Source organism: Falco biarmicus, chromosome 8 (genome assembly GCF_023638135.1).
Source record: "Falco biarmicus isolate bFalBia1 chromosome 8, bFalBia1.pri, whole genome shotgun sequence".
Taxonomy (NCBI): domain Eukaryota; kingdom Metazoa; phylum Chordata; class Aves; order Falconiformes; family Falconidae; genus Falco; species Falco biarmicus.
In genome coordinates this window covers 44,699,413-44,721,320 of record NC_079295.1, presented here as the reverse complement: position 1 = coordinate 44,721,320, position 21,908 = coordinate 44,699,413, and the positions used below count along the sequence as shown (strand labels likewise).

At 52.8% G+C, this 21,908-nt stretch overlaps 2 protein-coding genes across 2 annotated transcripts; one reads left to right on the top strand and one right to left on the bottom strand.

Annotated features, from left to right (window-relative positions):
- Window positions 1-36: 36 nt before the first annotated feature.
- On the bottom strand, window positions 37-5,088 carry APBB3 (amyloid beta precursor protein binding family B member 3). The gene is given in 13 exon segments (XM_056350663.1): window positions 37-257; window positions 259-762; window positions 848-1,047; window positions 1,214-1,297; window positions 1,466-1,553; window positions 1,639-1,753; window positions 1,840-1,845; window positions 1,973-2,100; window positions 2,509-2,649; window positions 2,823-2,880; window positions 3,143-3,219; window positions 3,551-3,741; window positions 4,936-5,088. Coding segments are annotated over 13 exon segments (1,839 nt in total). The 5' UTR covers window positions 4,985-5,088; the 3' UTR covers window positions 37-59.
- A 4,890-nt stretch (window positions 5,089-9,978) lies between these two features.
- Window positions 9,979-18,024, top strand: LOC130153370 (E3 ubiquitin-protein ligase RBBP6-like). The gene is made up of 11 exons (XM_056347998.1): window positions 9,979-10,075; window positions 12,637-12,700; window positions 12,962-12,988; window positions 13,361-13,484; window positions 13,651-13,741; window positions 14,683-14,852; window positions 15,618-15,721; window positions 16,181-16,347; window positions 16,439-16,509; window positions 16,592-16,657; window positions 17,831-18,024. The coding sequence occupies exons 4-10, from the start codon at window positions 13,424-13,426 to the stop codon at window positions 16,609-16,611; spliced, it is 684 nt and encodes a 227-aa protein (XP_056203973.1). The 5' UTR covers window positions 9,979-10,075; window positions 12,637-12,700; window positions 12,962-12,988; window positions 13,361-13,423; the 3' UTR covers window positions 16,612-16,657; window positions 17,831-18,024.
- Window positions 18,025-21,908: the final 3,884 nt, after the last annotated feature.

Here is a 21,908-nt window from a genome sequence, read left to right as displayed (position 1 = left end):
GGGGCGGAGGCCGGGGCGGAGGCCGGGGGGCCCCGGCCCCCGGCCCCCGCCCCGGCCCCCTACGGGCTGTGGAGGAGAGTTCGCCTGAGGCGGAAGGCCTCCAGCAAGGAGAAGAGACCGCGCCTGCGGGCACCGGGCCCCGCCGCACCTCCGCTGCTCCCGCTCGCCTTGGCCGCCCCGGTGGCAGCGTCCCCTGCGGCCGTCGGCCCGGCCCAGCCCCGGCCTGTCGCGCCTTTCACCTTAGCCGGTGCAGCGGCCACCAGGCACTTCTGGTACTGCACCTGTGGGGACGCGAGGCACAGGGCGTGGCCGTGGGGTGGAGGAACAAGGCGACACCACCGCAGGGCCGCATACCACGAGGCGTGGCCGCAGGGTGGCATCGCTGGGGGGTTGGGTGTGGCGAGGGGTTGGATGCGGCTCCGAGGGGTCAGCTCCTTCCCGTCCCTGCCGCCCCCCAGGGTTGGGCATCCCACTCAGGCCCTCAGCTTTGCCCTCCTCTGTTCCCAGCCCTTGCCTCCTCCTCCTCCCGCAGGTGTCCCACAGGGCTGGGGAGTTGGGGGGATTCCTGCTCCCGCTCACCATGCAGGCTGCCTGCACTGCTTCCGAGATGGTGCCGGCGTCGGGCTCGCACCAGAAGGCTGTGCACTGGAAGCATCGCCCCGTGTCCACGATGAGTGCAAAGGTGTGGGCATCCCGGCCCACCCCCAGGAAGGTCACATACCGCACCTGGCACTCCCAGATGTGTGCTGCTTCCTCGTCCTCCTGCGGGGACCCCATGGACCCATCCACCCCTGACCATACTCCAGACAGCCCTGCCACCCCCACCAGATCACCTCTGCCAGCAGACTGGGTCCCCTGTGGGGGTTGCCTGTCCTACCCCAGTGGCAGCAGGGTGCCTGCTTCGGCCATAGCCCCCTGTTCCCCTTCCCACCTGCGCGGGGTGCACCCGCATGGCTGTGTCAGATACGTGGATGAGGGAAGGCATCCAGTGCTCCCGCCCAGGCCCCCTTGTCAGCTTTTCAATGGCCTTGTTCAGCACATCCATCCCTGGGGATCGGGAGACCCCATCCCATCAGCCCCTGCCCCAGCTGCAGGCACAGTGCAGGCAGGGTGCTGCCAGGCAGCCCCAAGGGCAGGGACTGCTCAGCACCGAGGCACAGCTGGGGGTGGGTCTCGGGCACCTCCCAGCTGTGGCAGGGCCAGTAGCACTTACCCATGGCCCTGGGCACAGGCAGGCTTCCAATGTACAGTGCCTTGTAGGTCTGCATAGACTGCCTCACCGCTTCCAGGATATCCACTGCCAAGATAGAAGGGGAAGGGGTGGCACCCCTATGTCCCACCCTGTCCCCAAGGACCCCAGGGATACAGCCGAGCAGGCCAAAGGGCTGTGGTCACTGGACATCCCGCTGCCTCAGGGAAGACTGTGGGCTGGGGGAGCAGCTGGCAGCAGTCGGGGGTATGATACCTTGCAGTGGCAGGTCCTCGGTGGAGACGGGCTCCAGTGTAGTGGCACATGGCAGCCTGCTGCTTGCTACAGCTCGCTCAGCCACAATCTGCAAGAGGTGGGGGTCCCTATGCCTCCCCTTACCCCCAAGACCTCCGGGCCATGCTCCCACCAACTCAGGCCCTGCACCCCACCTTGGAGCACATCTCATGCAGGGCCTTGGCGATGCCTTTGGCAGGCACATTGCAGTGAAAGACGTGACACTTGAGGACACAGGTGTCCTTGTCACTGGCCACGAAGGCGAAGTCTCTGCAAGGCCACAGGCAAGTCAGTGAGACCCCGGCAGAGGCAACCCCCCTCTACCTGCACTGTCCCCTGGCCCTGTGACCTCTTACCTGTCCCTGTAGCCACAGCAGCAGTTGGGGAGAAAGGAGAGGGGACAGGTTACTGCTGGTGTGCCTTCCCGCCACCCAGCAGGCTGAGCCACCCCACCCCCCCAGCCCCCAGCTCTGCCCCAGCCCCCAGCACCTGCCATTGTTGCAGCCAACACCCCAGACACGGATGTTGAGGATGGGCTGGCGGTGGATGAGGCTGTGGTCGAGGGGGTCCACCAGGCTCATGGTGTCCTTCTTCAGGATCATCACCAGGTCTTGGCCCTGCAGAGGGTCAGCAGTTCCCTCTGCCTGGCAGACAGCCTGGGTGCCCGCAGCACCCAGCCCATGTGTAGGGACACCCCATTCCCCCAGCCTGATCAGCCCCAAGTGTGGGGGGACAGCCCTGCCCCACCCCCCCTCCCCCTCATGCCTCCCCAGGTACCATTCCCATGTGTGGTGACAGCCCACCCAAGCACCTCTGGCATCGTTCCCAAGGGAAAGCCCTGTTAGACCCACCTGCCCCACACTCTGGACCACCTCGTGGATGCCATATTTGGACAGAGTTGACTGCCACTGGGACCTCTCCCTGACCCGCCCCCTAGCAGACCCCCCATCGGTGGGGACAGCCAGACTCAGCAGCAGTGGCACCAGGGTGGGACTCTGCCTAGCAACACCATCCCAGGCTCTTACCTCACCCTGGTTCTCCCCAGAGCCCTGGCCCTTGCTGTTGGAGAGCTGCTGGATACAGTTATTGACAGCGATGCTGCTCTTGCCAGGTGCCAGGTCCTCCTCGGGGATCTCCACCGAGCCCAGCAAACGCACAGCAAAGCACTGAGCAGAGACACATGGGGCTTCAGTGCCCAGCCAGCACAGCCACCCATTGCCATGCCAGCATGCTCACCCCTGCTCTTGCTCCCATCCCTGTCCCTGCCAACTACTGTCTGCCTTCTCTCCTCTGCCAGCCCCAGCCCACAACGCTGCAGTGAAGCCCCTGGGTGTGGTACCTTGGAGCCAGGCTCTGCGCTGTGCTGGAAGTCATCTCCCTGCCAGGGCAGTGAGGTCCTGTAGATGGATGGGGCAGTGAGGGGACAGCTCCCGCTCAGCAGCACAGAACCTGGGGACACCCAGGGAAGTACCAGGATGTCCTGGCACTGGCAGACCCCCATGCCACCAGCTGGGAAGCATCCCACAGAGGTGACCAGCGTGGTCATACTGGCTCCAATGTGTGGGGCTGCTCCGGTGGGGTGCACCAGGGCCCAGCACCCAGTGGCGGTCAAGGGTCAGTGGTGCCCCACAAACGAGCAGAATGCATGGGCAGCCCTACCTTTGGGACAGCGAAGCCATGGGGCTGGGAATGGGCCTGTTCTTTGCCAAGTGCTTTGCCACAGGGGCCTGGCAGTCCTGGGAGAGAAGAAGGGGTGAGAGCAGCAAGAGAGGCTGTCAGGAGGCACCAGGTAGGAGCCCTCCCTTCCGGGGTAGCAGTGCCTCAGCTTGTGGGCATCCCATGTAGACAGGATGAGGCCAATATAGAGCCTGCTGGAGCCTTTCAGGGGGCTTAACCCGGTCCAGGAATAGGCTGAGCAGGACTTTAGGGTGACAGACAAGCCTGCTCCAAGGGGAGGATGGACTACCAATGCCTAGAGGGCCCTTCAGCAGGCTCCTGCCAGCTCCTGGGGAAGCCATCCAGGTGGAATCCAACACCAGCCCTTACCCCCTTGCCCACAACCCCTACCATTCCCTGGAGTGTCTCCTCTCCATCAGCCTCCAGGTGCCCTCCTGGGCAAGTGGTGTGTGCAGGGTGCTGCCACTGTGTCGTGCCAGTTGACACATGCCAGTAGTAGGTGCCCAGAGAGTCACAGATTTTCCTCCAGCCTGGGGGGAGGTCAGGGTCTGTCTCCAGGCTCTGGTCACTCCAGAGGTTGTCTGTGCAGAGGGAGAGTGTGAGGCAAGGGCCGGGGGGAAGGTCCCTCAGCTGCAGGGCACCCTGAGAAGCAAGCAGCTTCAGCCAGCAACTAAAGGGTCCTGTGGTAGCCTCTGGGTGCACGGCTGGGTACATGGCCTAGGAGAGGAGCACAGTGAAGGAAGGCTTGGCAATAACGCCAGAGAGGCTGCAGTGGTGGTGGACCCCAGGCAAGTGAGCAGTGCACCAGCTGCCTCATTGGCACCCAAAGGGATGGGGTGACACTGGCAGGGGCACAGAGAACACAAGGCAGCCTGAGGCTGCCAGGAAGAGGCATCCTGCAGGGGTGCCCAGGCAGGGCACAGGGCTGCCAGCCCAGAACTTGCCCCCTGCCAGCTTGTGGTCCCTGGCCCTCTGCCAGGAAGCTGAAGACTGGCTTCTTCTCAGCTTGGCGGGGGAAAGGGTTTGGGGACAGTTCCCTGGGGTCTAGGAGAAGAAAAGTACCCTTGGAGGGTTGCAGCTAGGAGGGGTAGATTAACTGCCTCTTCCCTGCACCCCAAGCCCTGGAGAGGTCGTGAAAATGAGCCCGTGGTGCAGCACAGCTCTGCTTCTAGGAACGCAGCCCAAAATCTGTAGGGCTCGGCACATCCCTCGTGGGTGCTCATCCCCTGGGGCTGCGCTGTCGGGGGAGGCGGCCGCAGTGCGGTGGTCCACCACTTCTCCTCCCGAGCCCTGCGGGACCCTCGACCCGCGGGAGGGTGGAGACGGAAGTTGGTGGTGCCCCCCACGACCTTGGGAGGGACGAGGAGATGGCGCGGGACGGGGCTGGCGTCTCCAGGACAGGCCGCTGCGGGCCCCGTTCAGCACCACGGACAGCGCCCGGCGCGGCCGCCGCTCCAGCCCGCAGGTCCCGGCCCCCCGGCCCGGCCTCGGCCCTCCCCAGCCCGGCCCCCGGCCCCGACCCGACCCGGTCCCCGGCCCCCGGCCCCGACCCGGCCCGGTCCCCGGCCCCCGGCCCCGCCCCGCCCCGCCCCGGTCCCCGGCCCCCGGCCCCGACCCGACCCGGTTTCCGGCCCCGGCCCCGACCCGACCCGGTTCCCGGCCCCGGCCCCGCCCCGCCCCGGTCCCCGACCCCCGGCCCCGACCCGCACCGGCCCCCGGCGCCCGGCCCCCGGCCCCTGGTCCCCGGAGCGCGGCCCACCCCCCGCGCGGCTGACCGTCGCAGTTGACGAGGACGATGGCCAGCATGTAGTCCTTGCCCAGCATGGTCCCGGCGCCCGTCCCGGCGCGGCCCCCCGGCCCGCCGCCTCCCCAGGCCCGGACCCAGCGGTGGCTGCGGCGGGAGGGGCGGATCCCGCGGGGGCGGGGCGGCCGAGCAGACGGGCAGGCGGAGGGCGGTGACGGGAGGGGCTGCTCGATCGCGGCAAGGACCGAGGCGGGGAAGGGGGGGGTGGGGGGTGGGAGGGGGTGGGGAGCGGGTGTGAGCTGTAGCCATAGCGCGCGGAAGGGGGCGTCTCGTCGGCGTTTGGCAGGGAAGCGGGTGTTTGGGTGCCCGGCGGTGTTACCAAGAGTTCAGAGGGGCAGTGAGGTCCTTCGGGTGGTTTGGTGCAGAAAATGGGACACTGGAGTGGGGAAGGGGCATCTGGGGCAGGAAAGGAGGTTTCTGAGTGCAGTAGCAGGTCCAAGTGCCCTTGTGCCCTTAGGTTCATTCCCTTCCCCTCCATGCACCCTTAGGTTTCCTCCATTCCCCTCCCTTTTCCCCACAGATCACCCTTATTCCTCTCCATCCATGCTTATTCCTTGTTCATTCTCTTCCATGCATGCTCAGGTCCTCCGACATCCCTCTGCCTGCAGTCCAACCTCCTTCAGTCAGTACTGAGGACACTTAAATGTGCATGCTTGTCATCTCCCCCTTCTCACCGGAGGCCAAGAGCTTTTCTTCTCTAGTTTGAGACTTCTGTTTTCTGTGCTACACTGAACTGACAGTCTTGATTGATGCTCAGTACTCGGGGACAGAGGCAATGGAGACATTTTTTGTACGCCTCAATTTTCCCATGGAGCCCCTCCACGTGCTGCTAGGGACAAAGTCCTTCCAAGCTATATATTCCAAAATGGTTTGCTGTCCTCAGCATGCCTAGACACTCCGTCATGGCCTCTTAACCCTTTCTTCTTCATACCTAGAAGCTAGTAGTCCTGGACGTAGCCCGTGTCCTTGATAGCCTCCCATGCCACCTCAACTGCGTAATACAACTTTGTAGTCATCCACAATAATTTATGTATCTTCTGCTGATATCTGACTTTGCAGCCACAGGCCATTTCTTCTGCATCTGTCCAGAGCTGGTTGGGTTTCTAAGATCCCAATTCAAGCCTTGAGCCCCTGGGGCATGTTTTGCCTAAACCTAACCCAATCCAACAGAGCAGGGTCAAGGGAAGCTCATGCTTACCTGTGCTCAGATGTGTCTGAGGTGATGGAACTCAGAGGGGGTTGTAGGCCTTACCTTGACACCTGTTTTGCTCAGACCAAGTGATGCTTCCTCTTTTTCGAGTTCCCAGGAGTGACCTTGCCCCTACAAGGAACAAGCTTATGCTACACTTGCAACACCATGGTATCCTCTGCTGCATGTGTCTCCTTTTCCTTAGTTCAACATGTATTTCACATCCCTAAACCAAGCATGGCTGATCAGAACATGAGGTAGCAACACCAACACAAACTGTTCCCATGCCTTTTCCTGCTCAGCAAAACCTGCAAAGGAGGCAAGGCCCTGGTTCGGCCCGGATCGGCTCGACTTGGCTCAGCTCGGCTGGGCTCGACTGCCTGCTCGTCGCTCTCGTGCGGAGCAGAGGCTATATGCTCCCTCCCCGGGACGCTGTGCCTCTGCAGCAGGTGGGTAGGTAGGTCAGACCAGGCCGTTTCTGACCAGGCGCCCGGCCTGTATCTCCACTTGCCCACCCCCACCCCCACCCCATCCCTGCGGTGGTAAGGCCCCGGCGGGCTCTTTCCTTTGCCGGGGAGCCTCCCGGGATGCCGTGCAGCGCGGCCGAGAGCAACGCCCTCGCGCCCGGACGGCTGGTGGGTGGGGGCGCGTGGCCAGATGTGGAGACCAGATCTCCCTCGGCACAGGGCGCGTGTCGTCCACGAGGTGGTGGCAGTCGCCGGCTGTCTGCGCACCCTGCTATTGCCTGGTGATGATTGGCTGGAACCGACTGATGGACAGACAGACGGACGGATGGAGGGACGGATGGGGCAGACGGGGAGGGCCTCAGTCAGCCTCGCTGGCCGTCAAGAAGCGGGCCCAAGAAAGCCCCGCCTTCGGGCAGTCGAAGCAGAGCGAACCGGGCACCTGTTCCTGATGCGCATGACTGACGGGAGGTCCTTTGTGGCTGCCGCCATCCCTTCTGTCCTCGATGGCGATCGCCCCATGGAACGGGACTCTGCCCTGCCTGCCCTGCCCTGGCCCGGCCTGGCCCAGCCCGGCTCGACTCGGCTTGGCACGGCTGGGATCGGCCCGGCTCGGCCCGGCTTGGCTCGGATCAGCTCGGCTTGGATCGGCTAGGTTCGGATCGGCTCAGCCAGGCTCCGCTAGGCTCAGCCTGGCTAGTCTTGGCTCGACATGGCCCAGCTCAGTTTGGCTCGGCTCAGCTCGACATGGCCTGGCTCGGTTCAGCTCGGCTCGGCTCAGCTCAGCTCGGATCAGCTCAGCTCGGCTTGGCCCAGCTCGGCTTGGCTTGGCTCGGCTCGGCTTCCCTTGGCACAGCACGGTTCAGACTGGCTTAGCTTGAATCGGCCCGGCACGGCCCGGCTCGGCTTGGCTCGGCTCGGCTCATCCCTGCTCGGCTCGGCTCTAATCAGCCCGGCTAGGCTCAGCTTGGCTCGGCTCTGCTCGGTTGAGCTCGGCTCGGCTGCCTGCTCGTCACTCTCGTGTGCCTCAGAGGCTATACGCTCCCTCCCTGGAACTCCAGCGGGGAAAGGTGCCAGGAAGGCACTCCGCTGGCACTTCTCACACTGCCCCGGTAGCCAGCTGAAAGGCACCACAGAAGTTGGGCTTCCTGGGCTGACGCGGCGAAACACTGATGACTTCTTTTGCACACCCCATGGCCAACTCCAGCGGGGAAAGGTGCCAAGAAGGCATTCCGCTGGCACTTCTCACACTGCCCCAGTAGCCAGCTGAAGGGCACCACAGAAGTTGGGCTTCCTGGGCTGAGGTGGGGAACCACTGACTTTTGCACACCCCATGGCCAACTCCAGCCGGGAAAGGTGCCAGGAAGGCATTCCACCTAACCCTAACCCTAATACGCATGTTCAATAGCGTTAGTGGCAAACTAAGGGCAGCGCATGCACATCATAAGGTTGACGCCCCGAGGCGTGGTTTCTGGCAGCACATGAACATTACCAAATGGGCAATTACGCATGCACAGTCAGAGTTCTGTCATAATTAAGGGCAGCTCATTCGTATAATGGGCTTGACGCCGCGGGGCGTGGTTTCTATTGGCGCATATTGGTTATGAAATCGCCTCTTACGCATACACAGTGGGGTTTCTTGCAAAACTAAGGGCAGCGTATGCGCGTAATTGGCTTGACGCCGACGGAGTGGTTTCCATAGATGCATATGCATTACGAAATCGCCTTTTACGCATGCACAGTGGCATTTCAGGAAAAAGTAAGGGCAGCCTTTGCACAGAATCGGCTTGACGCCGCGGGGCGGGGTTTGTGGTTTTGTATGCTTATTACGAAATCCGCTTTCACGCATGCGAAGTAGCATTTGTGGCAAACTAAGGGCAGCGCATGCGTAGAAGTGGCTCGACTGAAACGACCCAGGTTCGGGTCACGCCAACGGTAGAATCTTTCCCGCGCGGAGGACATGCGTTCGAGCCCCATGGTCTGGTACCAATTTTTGGTTGCCAGATGGCAGTAGCGCTCCACTAACCGGGCGGCTGCAGTACCCAATTTGTTTCGCTAGATGGCAGCAGCGAACCACCAAGCGCCTGGCTGCAGTATTTAATTTTTTGTCGCTAGATGACAGCAGCGCTCTACCAACCGGGCGGATGCAGTACCCAATTTTTTCGCCAGATGGCAGTAGCGATCCATCAACTGGGCGGCTGCAGTACCCCATTTTTTTTCGCCAGATGGCAGCAGCGCTCAACCAACCGGGCGGCTGCAGTACCCCTTTTTTTTCGCCAGATGGCAGCAGCGCTCTACCAACCAGGCGGCTGCAGTACCCAATTTTTTCTTGCCAGATGGCAGCAGCACTCCTCCAATCGGGCGGCTGCAGTACCCAATTTCTTCTCGCTAGATGGCAGCAGTGCTCCATCAACCCTGTGCTGAGCACTGGCACGGTGAGCACGGGCCGAGATCTCGGCCCAGTTTACACCACCGGACCACGGGAGCTGCTCGCCGCCGCTGCAGGTTTCACGTTGCTCTGCCCTTTTCCCACTCGCAGCCCAGGCACTTATTGCCTCCGTATGCAAAAGCACCCACGTGGCTCAAGCTGTTAAATCTTTCTGTATGACACATTCCATTTTGCTGTGCGCAATAGGGGTGCATTTGCTCTGCTTGCATTTGGAAGCACGTTAGTAACAGCAATTTTAAATATATTTTTTTAAAATAGAAGAGATTTTGCAGGAATGCACTTTTTGAGTAGGAAAAAGCGAGTAGTGTGGATATGTGGCTTAGGAAAAGCTCATACAAGGTTTTCCCCTGCACAAGTAAGCCATTATGAGGTGTTGCACGGTTTAACCTCTTGAGCTCACAGCCTTTCCCTGTGACGGGAAAGTGAGGTGTTATCAGAACGAAGGGGTGCAGACTAGGCGGCAGGGCTGCAAGGTGGGACAACGGAGAGGCGTCTTTCCTTCACCTGCGTCTCCCCGCCCCCCCCTCCCCCAGGTAGCCGCTCTCGGCACAGCCCGCACCCCGCGGGCATCCCCCACAGGGACCCGGGGGCCGGCAGGCTCAGAGGAGCCCGCGGCGGCACCGAGGCCCTGCCCGCCCCGGCGCAGACAGGCAGCCCCAGCCCCTCCTCGGCCGGCTCTGGGTCGCGCTGCCCGGCGGGGCGGGGCCGGGGCGGGCGGGCGTGGGCGGGGCCGGCGGGCGTGGGCGGGGCTGGCGGCGGGCCCGGCCCGGCCCCGGAAGGTGGGTTCATTTCCGGCCCGCGCGGCACCCTGGGGCGGCGGTGGCGGTGCGGCAGTTCCGCGGGAGCCCGGAAGACTTTCGGGCCGGGACGCGCTGGGTGAGCGGTCGGGCTGAGGGCGGCCGGGGGCCGGCGGGCGAGCCTGGCGGGCAGAGGCCGGCTGGGGGGGACGTATCGGGCCGGCGCTTGGCTGCGGCAGGGAGCGCCTGGTGCCGGCGGCGGGCGGGCTGAGGTGAGCGGGCTGCCAGCGGGTCTCGTCTCTCCGGCAGTCACGGTGGTCAGCGGGCTCCTCACGCTGCTGCCTTTTTTTTTTTCTCGGAGCTGCGCCGCTGCCTCAGCGAGGAGCGGCGGCGGGGCGGCCCCGGTGCTCCCTTGTGGCGGCGGGGCCCGGGAGGGGGGTCGGCCCTAGCGCCCTGCCGCCCCCCCGCCGCCTCCGGGCTGTCCGGGCAGCCGCTGCAGCTCTGCGCGGGGCTTTGTCTTTCCCCCAGCCGCTGGCCGGGGCCGTGGCAGCGGGCTGGGGCAGCCGCCCCCCGCGGGCCGCAGAGGCTGCCTTGGGGCCTGCGGTAACGCTGTCACGGGGGGGGTCAGGAGCCTCTTCCCGTCTCTGCGAGCGGCCAAGGGAAAGGAAAGAAAGCCGGCGGCGGAATCCGCCCCCCTCGCCCCAGACTGCCGATTTCTCTAAAAAGTACTGCGAAGGGCGAGCGTTTAACTACCGGGGAGTGTTGGGAGGCAGCAGCTCAGGTGTCTCGCTGATCCTGTGTCTTGACAGTCAGCTCCTGGGCCAGAGCAGCCGAGGGGAAGAGGCCTTTGGATTTGCTTCTCAGCAAAACGGGGCTCTTTTGTTTTTTCTTTGTACCTAGGTCCATTGGAATTGTACGTTGACAAATCAAGGGAAGCTAAACTGAAGGTCAGTCTAGATGTTACTTTTCCACATGTGCCTTGTGCTTGTGAGTCGGACTGCTGACTACGGAGGGATAACTTTTGCACTTGCCAAGGGCCCACGAGGCTCCATGTGCCCGCTGCTTCAGAGTGCTGCGCTGCTGCTTGGGCAATAATTGGACTGTAATGCCAATGCCACATGTTAGCCTTTCTCCAGAAGTTACAAAAGCAGAATGAGCGTTAAGAATCTGATTACCTTTTAACTAAATTCAAAATAAAGTTGCAGGATGAAGTGACTGGAAGTGTCCTGCAAGTCTGACTGGGTATTGCTGCCGTGCATGTTATCTGCCTGTCTACCGATTGTTCCTGCCTCTTGTTCTGTTGTGGTAATTCTTCTGGGTAACACGTTGGGCTCCGAGTGTAGTGCATCTCGACTTCCTCCTGATCCCCCCGAGATGTTACCGGTCTTTGCCTTCCTCACGTTTCACAGTGCGTGGGAAGGCTAGAGAGGCTGGAAGCCTCAGCTGTTGTGTGCGGAGAAGCTGTCAGCCTTCTAAGAGAGCATGTAGCCAGCAAGCGCATCGTGGTGCTTCGGTACCGAGCTGATATCACAGGCCTCAATCTTTTTTTTGTGAAAAGGTATCACAAGGAAATGTGCTGATGTTGAAGGGGGAAAGGTGGTGGGGGAAGAGGTAGGAAGCAGCTTTCAACCAATTTTAGGCTTAACTCCTGTGTTCCTGAGAATGGTTCTGGGCTTTGAGGGGTTGCTTTTGGCTTTTTGCCTTAAGCTATCAATGTGCGCTGAGCTGCTGCTTCTTAGGGAACTGTGGTGACACAAATTGTGTGCATGCCAACCTTCCTGAAGGCTGTAGCTGTATTTTACCCTAAAAAAGCTTTCCGTAATACTACGCTTCTGTTAGGATGCAATTTTCTCAAATTCCCTCCCCCCTTCAAGGTGATTTTCCCACACACCTCCCGGCAGTAGGACTAATGTCATCTCCTTTTGCCCGCTTGGGCTTGGACTAAAATCCTTTCCCTGACTATTCTTCAGCTTTTACAGCCTTTGAGCCTTCCCTTGGGCCTGGTTGATAGTCCTTTGCCATTTCACCCTGTTCACAGACAGTGTGAGTCTAGCTATAGACTATCTCAAAGACTTTCAGTTACACGATAAACCTGCTTTTTTGTAAATTAATTTTAGCATTTTAATTGCTTTCAAAGGGAACTACAGGAAATCCTGTCCGCATGGTGGCCTAGCATAAGCAACGATGGAAAGGTGCATCAGATGTGACCTTCGTGTCAGCTCGGCGTGCCTCAGACAGACTGCATTTGGCACTCCGTGGCATGCTGCGCAGCTCCAGAAATCAATGCTAGGGAAAAAATGGGCAAAAATAATAGTCACGTAGAAACACAAGTTAGGAAGAAATGCTATAAATTAAGTCTTTCTGTTGATTGAGGCAGTTGATCTTGCTTGTGGATCTTTGGGGTGTGAACGTGATGCTGAACGGCTCGTTTTTCATTTGACATGCCTTGAATTATTTTCAAAGAGATAGAAGAGAAGCTTATGAAATAGAATAGGTTATCGAGTCTTCCTAATACGCTCACAACGATTATGTATAAAGCCAAAGTGAAGGATGATGGAATAAAGTTCTGTGCTTTATAAGTAAATACAGTACACTTAAACCTGATCTCCGTGGAATGTCCTAGTTATTTCTGGTTTTAAAATCCAAAAGAAGTTTAGGAAGTCTCAGAGGTTAGTATTGTGGGAAATAAATGGCTCTTTCACAAAAAATTCCACGTAAGCAAGGCTCTTTGAACAATTCTTTTCAAAATCAGTTCTAACTACAGCCAGTTAGCGGTTTAATGTTGAAATGTATACTTGCCCTCCTATAAAGTAGTATTTCATTTGCATTTCAGTGCTGTGAGTCATGACAAATTTGGGAAGAGCCTGAGGGAAACTTTTCATCCTGAGATACAGAAGGTAGGAGGTGACTTCTTTTTTTTTTGTTTGGCTGTGGCTTTTTATTATTTTCTGGAAAAATAAGTTGTTACCTATAAATGCCAGTGGTTTGTTTCTTTCGGTAGTAGGACAATAACGAGGAGTAGGGTTACAGTTACAAAATCGGCTGTCTTTATCAGTTGAACTGGCTACTTTGAAATTGAAACAAATACACAACTACGTTACAGGGGGTTTTGTGCTGTCTTCATTACTGGTGTGCTAAAGATACTGTTTTGTTTACAGGATTTATTGGCTCTTGAAGAGCAAGAGGTAAATGTAACCTTTTTACTCCTAGCACTCACTTGGTGATGTATAATGACTTAGATATCAATTGCTTATTGCAGTAAAAAAATGTGGTGTTTCCGTGCAACATCTGAGATTGAAAATCATTTTAAGCACCGGCATAATATATCATATTAATAGATGACCAACTTAGTAATATCATAAAATTCATAACCTATGATCAAAAGTAAATTATTAGGTATCTGCTACTTGAGCATGTAATGGAGCTGGTATGAAGTGTATATTCCCGTGTGTAGGACGTATACAAAAGATGTATATAAAAGTCCTTGGAGGAAACATTATTTTAGGTCTTTTGTGTGATTGTCTGTTTATCCTATAATGTGTGGTTCTATTTCTCAGGGACCTGTGAATTTTAAATTTGGAGTCCTTTATGCTAAGGATGGACAGCTTACAGATGATGAAATGTTCGGCAATGGTGTTCAAAACTCTGTTCAAAGGGTTCAAAACTCTGCTCAAACCTGTGGTACGTCCTGGCTATATTAATTGGGGGAAGCAGGAATTTGAGTCAAGCAGCCCTTATATTAGGTAAAACGGAATGATTAATGGTTTTCACTGCTTAAAATAATCACTGAAACGTCATCTTAAGTGTGGGTCTGGAGAAGAGAGATGTCTATTTCTGTTCTTAACAGGACAAAAATATGGAGCCTGTTCCCATAATGAAAAGGAGCACTGGAATTCCAATGAGTTTCCTGTTGGAGGTGAAGGATCCCAACACAAAAGGTGCTGTGCTGACAAAGGCTGGGAAGTACACAATACCAACTATTAATGCGCAAGTATGGAATTAACTGGACTGACCAAAAAGTGAAGAGAGTAACCGTGCATACATGTATGAGTGGCAATGCAGCCGAGGTGGCCAGCCCCTAATTAAAAGGGAGGAACCACTACCTTCATATCTTAACCTTAAAATATGTAGTACTTTCCAATATTAAAATAGGGTGGCACTACTGTTCATGGCCCTGGAAGCTGGCTGACCTTGGGGTATGCTAGGAACCTGTATTTCTGCAAGACATTTCAGTATTGTTTACAGTTGGTGTCGTTCTCTTTGAAAGCTCATTTTGCTTCTGGTTTACATTTCAAAGTCTTCTTGCAAAATTTAATAGCCGTTGGACTGGGATTTCCTCCCCCTCTGACTTTTAGCAAATGTCATGTGTGAAACAGTCTGAAGTTTTCCTGTTGCTATAAGCTAAGAAATTACTCCTGTGTACTGACAAGAGTGGCTGTTTGAAAATGCACTCGGTAGCACTTCTTTTTCTGTTGTGGATCTCCTGTCGCACAAGCTGTAACATAAGACTTCTTACAAAATGAAATTACTCTGAGACTAACTTTACCCTGATCCAGCAATTTACGTTTACCCTTTGGCAAAGGAGAGGTGGGATTCCTTTCCCCTGCTTTTCTTCCTCTTTTCTTTCTTTTCCACTCTGAGCTGACTGGGTAGTTCATCCTATGGATGGGAGAGTTCTGCAGAAGGAAAACTGTTACCCCCTCCTCCTTCTGATGTTGTGGCTCTAGAAAAGTCATTTAACCTAAACGCCTGTGTTGTAGAGAGCTAATGTGGAGTGAGAAGACTTCCATCTATTATTTTCCTCTGATAAAATCCAAACCTTGGAAAAATTTACCCATCTTTCACTTTTTTCTTTTTTCCTTTCCCACCCACCCTCCAGGGAAGCTTATGCTAGAGAGAAAAAGGAAAAGCCTCCCTCTTTACCAGAGGAGCTGCGCTCCTCCTCCACATATGATCCCATTCCAGATGACTTGTTGTGTCCCCTTTGTAAAGATCCAATGATGGATGCAGCAGTTATTCTCTGCTATGGAGCAAGTTATTGTGACGAATGTGAGTAGTTTAGAGTAAACTCCTCTCCCATGTTTTTTAATCCAAAACACCACATCGGATCTTCTGAAAGCAGGAATAGGAGATCACCTGTGCTGCCATGTCTATTTCATACTTAAGTATGCCTGGAGTAGGTAGGAAAAGCCTCTTCTATAAAGGAAAAAAAAAAAAAAAGGCCAGAAAACTTTTTTCCCTTTCTGTGTATCTAGTCAAATCTCCTTCACATGTGGAAGGACGAGTACAAGAAGAGTGCATAATTGTGCAGGTGATTACAGTATTAGATATGGAATGCACGTCGTTTGTCCACAGCCCTTTTTCTCATACACAACTATAGAGCCAGCTCTGGTGACTAACTCTGGTCCGCCACAAACAGGCAGTCAGGCATTTAATCTACATTCTTTGCCACTGGGGAGTTGGTTAAACCTTCAAAACTCAAACTGACTCATGGCTTTTTGGGATGTGCTTTGTTCATTAGCCTTGATGTTGGTGGCTTCTTCCTGTACTAGACAGCGGAGAAAAGGCTAGTCCAAACATCAGGACACAGCTCATTCTACATCTTCACCTGTTACAACAGGGAAGTGTCAGAACTGTATAGCGATTTGCTGCATACTAGCCATTTTTTACACTACTGAACATTTATAGCTTCATGCTCTCCATTCAGGACGATATTCACCCATTAATCGTCTATGTGTTAGTATAATTGATGAGAACCCCAAAGATTTCCTCAGTTTGGCTAAAAACTATTTTGATGCTTCTAATTACACACAGGTATTAGAACAGCTTTACTGGAATTGGAGGAACATACTTGCCCAGCGTGTCATCAGGCAGGTGTTTCTCCTGATGCTTTAGTTGCCAACAACTTCCTGCGCCAGGTAACATAATGACACTTTCATAAACTGTTTGTAAGAAAAGTCTGTTTGTAAAAAGCTGAACGGGAAGAAATTTTTTACATCTCCTTAAAGAAGGCTAAACTGAGTAAGGCTGTATTCACTTGTCAAATGCATTATCTGTAGTTAGAGAAGCTGACAACTCTTTGGAGGCAACCTGGTAAATTCAGGTCACACTTCTGTGTAAGCATGCTTGCCTGTCTCTCAAATTTGCTGTTAACACTGAAGTACTCTAACTACAGATACTCTGAGCTACCAGTCCTTAATAGCAGTGTGGCATGTGATGTGTTCACATATGTATCTGTATGCTTCTTTACTGTAGGCTTGGTAGACTTTACAGGAATAAACAAGTCATTTTACCCCGAGGAGGCTTTTCTTCATCTATCTACTGAACTGTCATAATCTGACACTTTGACCTTTTTGTAAATGTTCTTCTGCCTCTAGGCTGTGAACAACTTCCAAAATGGAACAGGCTACACAAAAGGGCTCTGTAAAGAGATTCAGCAGCAGCAGTCACCACCACCACTTGTGACTGTGACACTTGCTGCTTTGGTGACAGCCACCAAACTTTCTAAATCTTCCTGTCAATCAGCAGTGTGGTGGAAGAGAAGGTAAGTTTTATTTCAACATATGCTGTTGAAATACGGTATTGACTAGAGCTTATTTTCCAACTGTTTGCACTTACTCACAAGGGCTGTCCAGTTCCAGTAGCAAGACAACTGGCACTACCATGTCTTCTGGGCCCCCCCAAGAGCAATCAATACCCACAACTGGTAAGTGATCGTAACTTTAGAATTTCTTTAAAAAAATTACCTTCAGATGAACTGAATGGGATTTTCTTTTTCTTCTCCCCAGTCCAAAAGGTCATCCAATGAGAGCCAGTCCAGTTTTCTCAGCAGGTGGCAGACCAGGGTGGGGACTGTAAGTATTTCACAGAAATTCAGTCTGTGACTACTTGTAACCTGTTAAACCAGGCTGTAACACATACATTACTTCTACAATATCTGATTTGTAATGAAATGCCTATGCACAGAAAGCTGTGGAGAATACAAGTGGTAATTCATTTTTAAGTGGCTCAGTTTGAGTTGGCTTTAACAAAGGGGATCTGTGCTTGCAGTAAAATTATTTTTAAAAATATTCAATTTCTTAAAATATTTTTAAAAATATTTATTATAAATAATAAAACTATTTTTTAAAATATACAAAAAAGATACAGATACCATCTATCAGATAGTATACTATCTGAAAAACACTTTTTGAGGAAACTAAGTATATATCACAAAATTAAACATAATGGCAGAATGAAGTGGAAAGCCAGCCTTTTGATTACTGGCTGGATAGGCCTGAAGAAGCTGATTTCCCTAAAAATAGAATGCCTCCAGCATTCTATTTTTAATGACTTAGTTGGTAGTGATTGAACAAATTCTTGGAAGAGTCAATGCTGGGTTTTTATGACCATTTTGAATTTTTTCAGTTTAGTCATCTCAAATAGCCAAACTACTTTCTCTCAGTTGGAGAGAGAGGAGTCTGTTTTCTCTATTATTGCCATGCCAGGTTAGTCCTTCCTTTTGGTATATGTGTGTTACAGATAGACTGTAAGTGTGCATCAGTGTTTATAAAATCTTAAAGATAAAACAAAACCCAGCATCCGTCCCAGAGATACCTAAAATTCTCAGATTCAGTAAGCCAGGAAAGAACAGTTCAGGGACAAGACCAGGCCAAACAGATCATCACGAGGCAACAACCTAGGAAAGTTTACGGGGAAGAATTGAAAAGACATTTGAGAGAAGATTGGTTAGTATCTGTGCAGTACTTCGAAGCTCAGAAGTGTATTGAGGAGTGGCAGAGGAGCCTTGAGCACATGGCACCTGGGAGATGGGAGTCTCTTTTAAGCATGGGCAGCCTCTTCCCACAGTCACAAAGCTGAATGTAGGGGGAGAAGACTGAGGCAACTGCTTGGGGTGAGGATGTGGAAGGCAAATGTGAGGATCCAGAAATGAGGGTATGTTCATGCTCAAATAAACAGAAAGCTGCCAGAAAAATGCTGAAGTTGAAGTGCTCACCACCATGCTCCCGCTTTGCTTTATTTTCCAGGTAATTGCTGTGCATGTCCCTAACAGAGAAGCAGATTGTCTAGAAGAATCAGGAGGAGTTCCAGTCCACCTCTCTATCCTTAGGTGGACTGGATGGTTCAAGGGATTAGCAGTGATGGGAGCTCCACATGTACGTCACTAGCTCAAAGATGGCAGGGATTACAGGTGACTGATAGTTATAACTGGACAGCAGTTGTGAAGGAATAGGTGTTCTCTTTTGCCAAAGCTTCTCTGTAGTGATATCCTTCACCTCTTGACAGCCCTGAGGAGGCTAGAAACTGAACAGGTGTAGATTCCTCGTCTCTGTGCTCCGATTGTAACTGTTACATCAAAGCACTTTGGAGAAGATACATAAGAGAAATTGCTTTAATGTTCTCTTTGTCTAATCTCACGTGGGTACAGATTTCAGCCTGGACTGCAAACTGGTGCCTTTCACTCAGATTTTGTTGACATTCTTAACATTTTTCTTATGAATTAAAAGATCAGACTTGTATAAGGAAATCTTAAATTGGAGGAGGAATGAACATACGTGGAACAACTTGAGTTTTTTCTTCACAAGATAGCTGATGTCTTCTGTCCTCAAAAAGCACTTGGGCAGGAACTGGAAGAACTCTCTGCTAGTAATGCTGTCAGTATCTTTCCCAGAGCAATGGCATTTGGTCATGTTACTAGAGACTGAGCTCTAGTATTTTTCTTGAAATGTGGTCACTGTCCTTGGTTAGAGCTAGAGGTATGTGCAAAATTTGGCTACAACTGGCTAGAAGTGGGGTATTTTGCATCCTGTACAAATTGCCAAATATGTAGTGAAGTTAAATAGACTAAGCTGGCATTTTCAAATGGAGCTTTACTGTCTCCAGCCTAAATCCTATTTTCTTGGTGTTTGATGCCATGCTGTAGCCATTAAGACTTGCTCTTTTTGCATCTTACTGCAACAGAAGTGATTTGTGCTGCAGGTAGTTGCTGGGTAGTGACACATCTGTATGTTCACGTACCAGTAGACGCCAGTGTACACCCCTGAAATCCATCCATAGCTAGGGTAGTTCATGTGATAGAATTGAGTGGAAGCAGACTTACCCTTCCCGGGTGTTTTTACACTACCACAGCAGCAGCTGTTCTGGCTTGTAAGCAGAAACCTTTACATGCTGTCATGCTCTTCGGTTTGCAGTAGCAGTATATCAGCAGCTGAAAGAAGCTTTGATATAAGCGTATGGAGAGGAAAAAAACCCAAACCTAAACAAATTTGGGAGAAAAAAGAAAAAAAAAAGAAGAAGGGGATGACAAGCAAGGACTTCCCAAGGCTGAGTTGTTAGAAGGTGCAAAAAACCCAAGAGAGCCCATTATAGCAGGAGACGTTGAAAGAAGAACATATATCTAATTTATCCACTATTGGTAGAAGTAGGACATGAAGGAATTACCACATCAGACCCTGATAAGAATCTTGTGTCTTTGTTAATTCAAAGTAGAATCAGAAGATACTAAATAGACTGCTTATCATCTTAGCTAGTGGACTCACCCTTTCTCTTGTCTGTTCCCATAACTGCACAGCTTTTGAAAAAACACTGAAGACTTAGAAATCAATAAAAGCCATTTTATGAAACATTATGAAAGATGACAGTGTGCACCTCACCCGTTACGACTGGACTGCATGCTTTTTTCCTCTTGGCATTAGTTCTACCCGAGGAAGCCCCATTCAAAAGAGTGAAGAAAAGCCAGATACAAAATGAACCATCATTAATACCATGGAGTATAACAAGGACAACACTGCGCCACCCTGAGATGTCCCCTCCCTGCACTGCCCCAGTGCTACAGGCATCAGCTGGAGCCCCAGGGGAACAAGGGCCGTTGCCAGAGCCCCACAGCATATCACCCCCTCCCTTGCATCTGGGCACAGCCAGGAGCTGCAAACACACCTGGGGGGCACACAGGAGGCAGGAGATGTTTATTCACTAACGCACATGAGAAATCTGAGCTTGCCACAAGGCTCAGTGGCCAGATGCAGTAGGACAGGGGCATAAAAGGGAAGAGAAAGGCAGGAGGAAGGACAGAGGGACATAGAGGGAGCTGGAAAACATGATGCTGCAAACAAGAAACGGACAAGGAGCAGGAAAAAGGTGTAAGGAGAGGAGAGATTAAGCAAGTAAGGGACAGAAAAATATTTAGTAAGTAGTAGACAGACAAAAAAATTGCAGTGCTCTGCAATGTGCTGGAAGGCGAACACAGGGAGTGTGAGGGAAGGGTGGCAAATGGGGCGGTCCCAAGTACAGTAGAATGCAATTTCTGTATTTATCCACTTCCATGCTGTTTGGTGGAAATCAAAGGCACAATCAATAACTCTTTCAGCCAGCCTCAGCTGACAATTCTTCCCAGTGCTCATGCTGCAGAAAAAGCCAAGACTGGCAGTCATTTTTTGTAACAAAGGTGCATTAGAACTTCCTACCCCATTCCATCTTCAACCCAGCAACCTATCCCAGACACACAAGGTTACATCCTTATGCAGCAACCAACAAAGCCTGCACCCACTTCCTTTACTAGAGGTCCCAAGACTTCAATATTGTACCAGTTGTACCATGTAGCTAGCAAGCACTCACCCTGGCCCACAGGGAACACCCCCCGCTTCATTTTCCAAACAAGATGCACACAGAATTCCACATGCATAACCCACCTGACTCTAGAATGGAATAGTTCATTTGCAAGGAGCCTACAGCAATCATCTAATCCAACTGCCAGCAACACAGATACCATAGCCAGAATTGAACGCCCTACCCTTCCAACTCCATTATTACCTTACTACATGCTAGATGACCCAGAACTCCAGGCTTCTCTGTTCTTCTGAGCTCATTAAGCTTGCTGGAAGCTTTCACTGCTCATCCTTTGCTGTTCCAGCATCTTTCTAGACATCCTGTGTTAAAGACACTTGTCCAGAGATAGTGTATCAAGCGTGAAGTAACTTCCTCGTAATGGAAGAGTGGCAGAACAGCCAGAACCACGGCCAGGTTTGGGAAGAGCCTAACAATGCACAAGACAAAGGACATTTGAAATACAGTGTAGCACAAGCAACCTGGAAAATTAAGCTGGCACACAACAAAAGAACAGTACACACAGAGTTGCAAAAGTAAGAATTGTGACATGGAAAATCATGCTCTCACCCCCGACACAAAAGCAGCTGTAGAACCCCAGGATGGACACTTGCAAGCATCTCCATCTGAGGGAGCTGCAGCACGAAGGACTCACAATGGCACTGCACACCTTCGGGCCCTATCAACCCCACAACTCTTATCTGTGGGGCAAGGCACTCTCAACTCTGCAGCTTATTCCCACCCCCATGCTGCCATCCACACCTCGACCTGTCATCACTGGCCTCACTGGGGAGATCTGGGCCCACCACTGAGGATCAGGTACCCCTGGAAACAGCTAGAACCAGCAACCAGCTGTAGCCATTCCCTATGTCTCCAAACCCAGGGAGAGAACATGGTGCAGGCATGAGACAGCACCAGCAGACAAGACAAACACCCGTTTGCACAGACACTTACGTGAGCATATATATGCTTTGTGCTGACACAAACAGCACTTGCACAGACCAACAAGGGCTTACCCAGACACCCCCACAGACAGAGATCTCACAGTTCAGGTCTACGGAAGACAGCAAATTGTGGCTGCTCCCAGCCTCTACCCTTCTGTAGCCAGGTGGGGACCTGGGTTGCAAGGCAGAGCTCTCCTCAGGGGAGGCAGCTGGGGCTGGCAGCAGCATTCTTCCCAACTGCTGCATTCAGAACCTCTGCTCTTCACTGATTCCACCAGTATTCCCCCATGTCACTCCTTTGTTTGCACTGGAGCTCAACAAGGCTGCAGGACAACAAAGTGACAATTGACTTGAACTGAATTTGTACATGGAACTGTAGCTACTTAAATCGCTCACCTCCTTGGAATGCTATTTGTTAAAAGGACAAATTGAATACATTTTCACATATGCCTGGCCCTTCACTTTTTAAACTGATGTCTGGAAGAAAGCTGTATTTCAACTAATTGTTGGAATGATACTTCTGAGTGTTGGCACTGAATACTCAATGCCTAAGGTTACC

What these genes read in the sequence shown, in the direction of transcription:
- LOC130153370 (XM_056347998.1), top strand. Translation starts at nt 13,424, where the DNA reads ATGTTCGGCAATGGTGTTCAAAACTCTGTTCAAAGGGTTCAAAACTCT. An exon ending in CCAACAACTTCCTGCGCCAG is followed by an intron (nt 15,722 to 16,180) that starts GTAACATAATGA and finishes TTCTGCCTCTAG; the next exon opens with GCTGTGAACAACTTCCAAAA. An exon ending in GCAATCAATACCCACAACTG is followed by an intron (nt 16,510 to 16,591) that starts GTAAGTGATCGT and finishes TCTTCTCCCCAG; the next exon opens with TCCAAAAGGTCATCCAATGA.